At 37.0% G+C, this 10,000-nt stretch overlaps 1 protein-coding gene across 10 annotated transcripts in view; it reads left to right on the top strand.

The window, feature by feature from the left end:
- Positions 1 to 10,000, top strand: part of kirrel3b (kirre like nephrin family adhesion molecule 3b) — a 367,679-nt gene that overhangs the window by 293,483 nt on the left and 64,196 nt on the right. For all 10 annotated transcript variants that reach the window (XM_021467925.3, XM_073929721.1, XM_073929720.1 and 7 more), the window contains exon 6: positions 6,844 to 6,949. In XM_021467925.3, the coding sequence (XP_021323600.1) occupies positions 6,844 to 6,949 (106 nt within the window). The remainder of the gene's footprint in view (positions 1 to 6,843; positions 6,950 to 10,000) is intronic.

Genomic DNA, 10,000 nt, shown 5'->3' with positions numbered 1-10,000 from the left:
TTCAGATTTTCTCTGTAAACCCTAGAGATGGTTTTGTGTGAAAATTCCAGTAGATCACCAGTAATACTCAGACCAGTCCATCTGGCACCAACAACCATGCCACGTTCAAAGTCACTAAAATCACCTCTGCCAATTTGAACTGCAGCAGATCGTCTTGACCATGCCTACATGTGTAAATGCATTGAGTTGCTGCCATGTGATTGGCTGATTATAAATTTGCGTTAACAAGCCGTTGGACAGGTGTACCTAATAAAACGGCCGATGAGTGTTTCTATTTTTTACTTAATTGTGTTTTGCTTCAGTTTCATCTGTAAAGAATTCAAGGTTTATCATTTTACTGTTGTGACTTTAACAAAGTTAGACACACAGATGGGCTATAATTAAATTAGTGTAAGGAATAACACATTATGTGAACAAGAATATATGCTTTAGCACTACATTATTCATTAAGAGAGTTTGACAGGAAACTCAACAGGGGAAAAACAGCACAGTGTTTAAATTCATCACACAAAACTGAACCTCAAGTGCCATATACACGTTGTTAAGTTTCATAAAAATAGCACTTTTGTTTTATCTTATTTTCTGTGATTGCACTTTCATACTAAATGGAATGTTTTGATGTGCCATTAAATGACAACTGTTTTATATATGCCTTTTATTTATTAAAAACAACAAATTGTTTCAGAAGTAGAAACTAACTAAATCTGCAGAAGATAAACTGATGATATAATTGTCAGACTTTATATCTTATTTGAAGTAATGTTTGCTGCTGAAATCATTCTCAATTATTAATTTATTTTCCTTTAGTTTAGAGCTACATAGTTTATGACCTCCCAGGCACAACCCAGTACTGGGAAATCATTCTCCATTAGTTTTAATATTATTATTATTTTACATATTTAACCAGGAAAGTCCCATTGACATACAATATCTTCTCTACCAATGAGTTAAGACAGGCAGCATATACAGTAAAAAATTTACTGAATATTATATATATATATATATATATATATATATATATATATATATATATATATATATATATATATATATACTGTAAAAGCATGCTGTTAATGAACAGTTTTTCTATCTTTGTTTCACAAGTGTTTTCCATTTATTTGCGATTGTGAATATAAGACCCTGACCTCTGCTCTGCCAACTTTTGATGTTGAATATTCAACTCTACAGATTAACATAGTAACTTTTATTTCCATTTAATTCATTTGAAATAATTTAATGTATAAGAAATAATATATAAAGAAATAAGTCTGTAAAATAACAGAAAATGTGCTGACGGATTAAAACAAAGTTTTGTACATTAATATTCAATACCAACCGAGACAATATATCACTTTCAACTTTTAAAAATATTAATTAAATTCACTTTTTTGATGGTTAAAAGTAGTTGGAAGAAAGATCAAGGTCCCATAATGCATTTCAAAAGCATAATTTATGGATAGTTTTTTACAGCATACACAATAAGTTAAGGTAACTCAAATAGAGTAAGTTCACAGTACTCATTAGGATTCGTTTTTAAACTTACTTCATTTGAGTAAATGAAGCAATCCGAGCACAGTAAAACCCAATAACTGAAGAGAACTCAAACCAACTGAGTACTGTAAAACCCATTAGGTTAAGGCAGCTCAAACCCTTTAAGGAAACTGATTGCTACAAACCAATTGAGTTACAAAAAATAATATATATATATATGAACTTATAATATATAATATATATATATGAACTTACTCTATTAAAGTTGTGAGGTATTTAATTAACTCATTACCTTCAATACTGAGTTTAACACTCTTTTCAAATGAGTAGAATGAACTCTCAGTGAATTTTGAGTTAACTACACTCATTTCATTTGATAAAGTTGACTGTTGGGTTTTACAGTATAGTGTAAAGTTATGAAGAAAAACACAAAAAAAAACACACACACACACAAAAGCTCCTTAAAATCCATTACTTGCATGAAACATCTCTCGTTGACCCTTTATTTCTCACAAAGTCATGTGACCTACCACAAAAGAAGGCCTTGACAACACTATAACCTCCCTCTCCAGTACAGATGCATGAACTGTGTTCACACGCAGAGCCAAATCTGCTGTGAGCTCTCAATGCCACTGAAAGCCACACTGTGGCACAGATTCAGTGGAGTTATAAAGAGATTAAACAGCCTCCTCCTGCTGATACGAGGCCATCATCTCTCTCCGTCTCGCACTGAGAACAGCTGGCCACAGTGACCCAGGCAGAATAGAAATCCAGCTTTAAGAAAGACAGAGAAGCCATTTTCTTTGGCACCTTCCTCCCAACTCTGGGGAAGTTGGCCGATTGTTCGAAGCCGCCATCTGCTCTTTGCTTTGAACTTCCGATCAAAAGCTGTCATCTCACCACCACTGCACCCCCCCCCCCTCCCTCCCCCCCCCCACCCCCCCCCCCCCGTCAATTCGTTTCATTTATATAATATTTTTTTTCCGATGGCTCCTCTCTTCTAGTGCTATTGTTTTTTTTAAGTGGGCTGTCAATGTTGCAGTCATGTTTCAAACCTCCGTGCTCGCCCTGCTGATGAACCGGAGGAATTAGCCGAGCTGCATACTGATGTCCAGTCACGTGCGTCTCAGGCCGGAGAGACTCATGCATTTATACATCAAAGTGACAAACAGACTTCTTTATTAAGACGCTCTGTGTCGATAGATTTTCAGGTCACTGGGGTCTCGGTGAGCTTCTGCCAGCCTGGGCCTTTGAGAGGTGCTAGTCAGTCCTCTAGGGCCGAACGTCCACTTTTTCTCGTTATTTAAGACAGAAAGTTAATGTCACTCTTCAGTTTTGTCATAAGTTGAAGACACTTTTGATGGCTTTTCTCTCCCTCAAGGTTAACTCTCCAAAGACTTGCACTGACATCAAAGGCAGTCATCATTTGCTTCAAAACAGCCAAGGCGCAAAATTGAACGTTAGCGTGAAAGTGATGAAAATAAAGTAATAACCCGCTGAAAGCTTTTAGGCGCATTGATTTTTATCAGAGGTATAAAGTCTTTTTAAAGGGTCACAAAACACTACGCTACCTTGTGGGACTGTTTCGCACATCATAGAAAGGTTTTTTTGTAGAACTTCATTGATGCCCAGGTTTGATATACGTCATGTTGACGGCAAAGGTAAAAGATAGCATTATTTGATGGACCATCAGTGTCTTATAATTGTGAGATTTTCTGTCTTTATCTTGTGAGAAAACAATTCACTTAATTATACACAAGAGTCTGCATTAGCTTTTGCATTACATTTCTAAACTGTGGTTAAAAGGACCTACTGCTGAAACTGTATTTACATCATGGTAACGTCACTGTAGCATATGAACTGTTGAATATGCATTACCTCGTTCATTTTTAAAAATAGAGACAAATATTGTTCCACCAAGAACCTTTAACATTATAACCATTCCATTCATGTCCATATAGTGTAAAATTTAGATTATTAAAAGATTTTTCATACTAAGAATGAAAGGAGAAATGTATATTTTAAGAACTATTCAGGGAACTGAATGGTTCCCTACATATTTTTTTTGTACGATTGATCCGTACCAAACTTCTAGACAAAATATAGAAGTTTTCATATTTGCTTTATGTTAAGGATATTATCATATGATGATCTTTAAGGAGTATTGTTCTCCAAGAAGGGGGGGGGGGGGGGGTATTTAGAGGACCAACCTGAGAAAAAAATGCACTTTAATGTAAATAAAGATCTTTTGACAGGACATATTCCAATTTTCAACAATATGTTACAACTAATCAACCAGTCAATCAAACAACCAACTAGCCCAATAATCCATCCCTCAATAAATTATTTTAGTCAGGTTTACATTTATAATTAATCAACTGATATTTCGGACCGAAGATTCCATTTTTCAAAAATATGTTTTAATTTATCAACCAGTTAATAAACCAACCAACCAACCAACCAACCAAACCAACCTAACCCAACCCAACCCAACCAACCAACTGACGATACTGATACTGATATTATAGACAGCAGATATTCAAATTTTTAAACAATATTTTTTTAATTTATCAACTAGTTAATAAACCAATCAAAACCAAACCAACCCAACCAACTAACCAACCATACTGATAATTTGGACAGAACAAATTCCATTTTACAACGATGTATTTCAATCAGTCAGTCAATAAGCCAAACTACTAAACCATCCATCCATCCATCCATCCATTGTTTCAGTCAGGTTTACATTTACAATCAATTAACTATACTGATATTTTGGAGAGACGATATTCCATTTTGCAACAATATGTTTTAATTTATCAACAAGTTAATAAAACAACAAACCAAACTAATCTAACTTAAACCAAACCATATCATACTATACCATACCAAACCAACCCAAACCAAACCAACCCATACCAACCCAAACCAAACCAAACCAAACCAAACCAAACCAAACCAACCCAACCCAACCTAGCCCAACCCAACCCAAATCAACCCAATCCAACCCAACCCAACCCAACCAACCATACTGATACTGATAATTTTTACAGAACATATACCATTTTACAATGATGTGTTTCAATCAATTAGCCAGTCAATAAACCAACCAACTAACCCATATATCCATCCATCCATCAATTGTTTCAGTCAGGTTTGCATTTACAATCAATCAACTATACTGATATTTTGGACAGAAGATTCCATTTTCAACAATATGTTTTTATTTATCAACCAGTTAATAAACCAACCAACCAAACCATATCGACCAAACCCAACTCAACCATACTCAGAAGATTTTCCAATGTGGCGATGCAGTGGCGCAGTAGGTAGTGCTGTCGCCTAACAGTAAGAAGGTCACTGGTTTGAGTCTTGGCTGGGTCAGTTGGCAATTCTGTGTGGAGTTTGCATGTTCTCCCTTTGTTCTCATGGTTTCCTCCGGGTGCTCGGGCTTCCCCCACAGTCCAAAGATATTCAGGGTGCAGGTGAATTGGGTAGACTTGTTTGCAGTGTATGTGTGTGAATGAGTGTGAATGGATGTTTCCAGTTACAGTTGCGGCTGGAAGGGCATCCGCTGTGTAAAAACATGCTGAATAAGTTGGTGGTTCATTCCGCTGTGGCGACCCAAGATTATTAAAGGGACTGAGCCGAAAAGAAAATGAATGAATTAATGTTATTCCATTGTTCAACAATGTTTCAACCAAACATACAGTAAATAAATCAACCAATCAACCAATCAATTGCTTGAAACAACCAACAAATCAATCAATCAATCAATCAATCAATCAATCAATCAATCAATCAATCAATCAATCAATCAATCAATCAATCCAAAGCTTCATTCATGCTTACATTTCGATCACCTAGGCAGTATATTGACTCTATACTCCGTGCTACAACTAAACGATCTGCAATGAACATTTAAAGGCAGGACTCTTCATATACATCAACCAACAAACAAGCCCGCTCTCCACCTACCCGCATGCCCAATTAGCCAGAGTAAACCTTTTACACGTATCCTGCTGGTGAGCGGGCAGCACACAGCAATAATCAGTTAGTCCGCGGTTGCACCGGTGCCTTCCGTGGGTTCAGAAATCGAGCTTGCTGCTGAGCATCTAGAGAGCAACCTGACACAAGTGTGTGTGCACGTAAGTGTGTGTGTGGCCGAAAAAAAAGGCAGATGGGAAAAAAGGGCAGCACCTGCAACAACCGCTGGGATGCCACTCTGCCCAGCTGTGCCACATACTGTACTTTAGAAAAGACACGAACAGCAGCGCCCGATGACTCTCCAGCTGAGTCAGGCCTGTTTCTCTTGCTCCGCTGATCTGTGGTGTAGCACTCATGCCAGCAAAGACTAAATTAGTGTTACTTGAGGGTAATAGGACACAAAAAAAAAGCATCTATGTAGAATAGCTGGCTCTCAAACGCATGACTGATCCCGTTCCTCTTTCTCTCCTCTATCTTTATTTCCCCGTGCTCCCTGTGGACACTGAATCGCTGATGTGTGTTGCTTAGCTTTTGCACTCGACACCGTCCGGTCTTGGTAAAAGCACAGCAATTAGGGCTCTTTTCCTTTTTTTAGGTTCCCCGGAGACCTGTAAAGCCTTTTCCGTTGTATCTACTTGTTCTTTTCAGCGCATCATGTGGGAAACTTTTTAATTATTCTTGGCATGAGAGGCACACGAGGGACATCTACTGCATCTAATAATAATATTTCACATTTAAATATGCTTATCTTTTAGAGAAACGACTTAAATGATTTAGCTCGTCTGAATTATTCATATACTTATTTTAGAATACAGTTTATACCTGTGTTTTATATAAGACGTGTCAGTTTTAATTAGGCGCTTATTCGAAGTCGTTTTGCTTCTAATTGTGTGATTTGAGTTTTGCATGTTAATATTATGTACTTTGGCGAAAGAACATTTCAAGTAGGCAGTGTGTTAATTAAAATAAAAGAAAAATATATGATGGTATTACTCGCGTAATCTGTGTGTTTGTTATTAATATCCCAGTTTAAATGGCATTACACTGCGTTCTTGTTTTGTTTTAATTGTCATGGATTGCTTTGAGATTAAACCGTTGTTCTAATTAGTCCTCATTTGCAAAGATGAAAAGGTATACCTCTCATTAGTTAACATGCAGTGCTCTCGTAACACTGTTGTTCCCTGATTTTCACATCTTTTGATGATACGGCAATAATACACTCACAATTATGTGTCTCCAGTGCTCCTCTCTGACCAATTCCTGGGATAATAGCAAAAGCGGATCAGCATCTAATGGTTCAAATACTCAGCAATTGTTCTTTAAAAATGGAAATGTTTTCTAATTAATTTCTTTAATTGCTTGCAGATCTACCTTTGGTGAACCTCTCAGTGGAGCCCCAACCAGTCCTGGAGGGAAACCTGGTGAAGTTTCACTGCTCAGCCAAAGCTAACCCACCTGTCACCCAATACAAGTAAGACAACAAATATAAATCTACTGGAGGTCCTTTGTTAAAAAAAAAGGGAACATGTGCCCAGGGCTACATATTTGAGAATCTGGAAATGTGTGCCCTGGGCTACATATGGCTTCATTTAGTATGTTAAATAAACACTACAGGGCAGTACGACCACACTGACAACTTCTGTTCCATTTTGAGCTATACTGCTGACTGATTACCTCCACATGTTCAGTGGCTCGCCAAGAATGGCATTAAACTTGGCATGCAAATTAGAATGGGGGTTGAGTCAGAAAAAGGACGGCTCCAGAAACCGAAACAAAACAAAAAAAAGTGTGAAAATGTGGTAAAGTCACGTGGCCAAGATAGCTTTATCTTCTAGTTTGCTTTAGAAAACACTATTGGTTGGGTTTACAACAAGTCAACCGGCTTCTCTCATGGACACACATGAGAAGGATGTTGAGATTGGCAGAAAAGTACACAGCGGGGCTCTGGTGTATGAAAAATGGTGTATTAGAAAATGTGCCCCAGTGGCATATTTGAGGTTGTCAAAAATGTAAACAGCATCCTCTAGTGGACTGTGAAAACAAAAACTACAAGCATAGGTAGCCTAGGCACACATTTGCCGGTTATTGAATATATAGCCTCTAGAACGCATCCATGGTGTGATTTACTAGGGCGTGTTGTGGGGAAGTGACCGCCAAAACTAATCATTGATCTTCCCTGAAGGATGTCAAAACAACACGTTTGGGCGGGTTAGCCTTCTAAATAGTGAGAAATAGTTTGCTCTGATCTGTATGTAAAAAGTAATATTAATAATTATAATAATATATAGGTAAGTCAAGGCAGTTTTCTTTATATAGCACATATCATACACAGTGGCAATTTAAAGAGCTTCACATAAACAAGAATAAAACAGACAAGTATAAGAAAAATAAAAAAAACAGATTAAATGTGTTAAAACAGGTTTTAAAGAGAGAAAAAGAAGAGAAAAACATAATAGTGCGATTTGTGGGACGTATCACAGTGCTCATTCAGTAAAGGCACAGCTAAACAGATGTGTTTTCAGTCTTGATGTGAACATGCCTAATGCTGCAACTGTCTGACTGTCTTTTTGGTAAGGCCAGTGAGGAGACTATTACGGTAATCCACCCTGCTGCTGATAAAAGCATGAACAAGTCCTTACTGAAAACAAAGCATCTAATTCTTGCGATGTTTTTGAGATGATAGTATGCTGATTTACTAACTGCTTTGACATGACTACTAAAACTCAGATCTGACTCCAGTGTCACACTAAGATTCTTGACCTTATGTTTTGCTGTTGAGAACCTTGAGTACCTCATCTCTTTTCCCAAATGCAATAATTATACATTTGACCACCGCTATAATGGCTCATGCCATTGTGAATGCATAAATCGCATCAATCAGTCTACGTGAGAAAAATAAATTCATTTAACAGACTGAAATCGGCAGTTCTAAAGTACCAATAGACATGATAACTGTTTACAAGACGCTTTTTTTCATAAACTAATGTTTGTTTCAGCATATAGATTAAAAAATAAATAAAATTAGATGCAAAGTTTGTATAGTGTGACCTCTGAAATAGCTAATCAGAGTATACTGTAGGCCAGAATGCACTAAATATCCCACAAATTACTGAAAACCTAAATGCGTTGTATGTATAAATTAGACACAATTTAAATTAATACATAAATTTGATTCACTGAAGCATGAATTACACAAACTAACATTACAGAAAAAGTTATGTAATGTATAATTCGCACACTAAAGATATATTTATTGATATAAAAATGGCAAAAAAGGTGTATTAGAAAATGTTCTCCAGTAACATACTTGAGATTGTCAAAAATGTCAACAGTGGCCTTGAGTGGACTGTGAAAACAAAAACTGCAAGCAAAGGTAGCCCAGGGACACATTTGCTGGTTCTTAAATATATAGCCCTGGGAATGTATCCAGGATGTGAATTACTTGGGGGTGTTGGGGGGATTGATCCCAAAAATTAATAACTGATCCCCTCTGAAGGATGTCAAAACAAAACAAAAGTACCGATAGACATAACTGTTCACAAGATGCTTATCTCATAAATTAATGTTTTTTTCAGTATATAGATTAAAAATAAATAATAAAATTAGATGCATAGTTTGTATAGTTTGACCTCTAAAATAGCTAACCAGAGTATACCGTAGGCCAGAATGCATACAATGCAATATGTTGTTTGAATAAATTAGACACAATTTAAATAAATGCATAAATTTGATTCACTGAAGCATGAATTACACAAACTAACATTCCCCAAAAACTTATATAACATATAATTCGCATCCTGAATGTATCTCCAATGATCAAAAAAAACAGGCATCCTCAGAGGATGATTAGATAGAAACCCTAATTCTCATTTATCATCTGACTGGCACATCACAGTGTTGCAGAAACGCTCTGGCATTTAGTTGCGAATATTTTTAGAGTCGTCTCGAAAGCTGAAATCCACTATCCTAGCTGGCATCTGCTTGTGATTTCGAAGCCAAGCTGAGGATTGGGGCGCAACATCGGGCATTCAAATCAAAGCCGGGATGTGTGCATCTGACACACTGATCCAATATCCAAGAATAATGTTTCCTGTCCTCTCCAAACAGATGAGAATGAGGTTGAAATACAAGTTATTTATTTCTGCGAGATGTAGCCTCGGCCTTGCGGAGGGGCCAATAGCGAGACGATTTGTTAGAACATGCTTTTTCTGTGTGGGTTTTTAAAACGGGGTGGAAAATGAGAGCAGTAAAATCAATAGTGGAGGGAATTGGACTGCGGTGGATCTAGATGTACCGATGGATGTATGATACAGCTGTATGTGGGCAACAAACCGAGTTGTTTCTAGCTTTTGAAATGACAGCATGTGGAATCAGAAACGTCTGCGTTTGATTACCCATCAGGCCACGGGAGAGCCTTGGCTGGATGAAGATGCATTGGCCGTTTGAGCATCTTGCTCAACATAACAATAGAACAATTTCCTGATTTACACAGAAACAAAAGCATAACAGCATGGCAGAGCTC

This window comes from Danio rerio, chromosome 18 (assembly GCF_049306965.1).
Source record: "Danio rerio strain Tuebingen ecotype United States chromosome 18, GRCz12tu, whole genome shotgun sequence".
NCBI lineage: Eukaryota > Metazoa > Chordata > Actinopteri > Cypriniformes > Danionidae > Danio > Danio rerio.
Note: the sequence above shows the minus strand (reverse complement) of the source record. Positions and strands in the feature narration are given on the sequence as shown.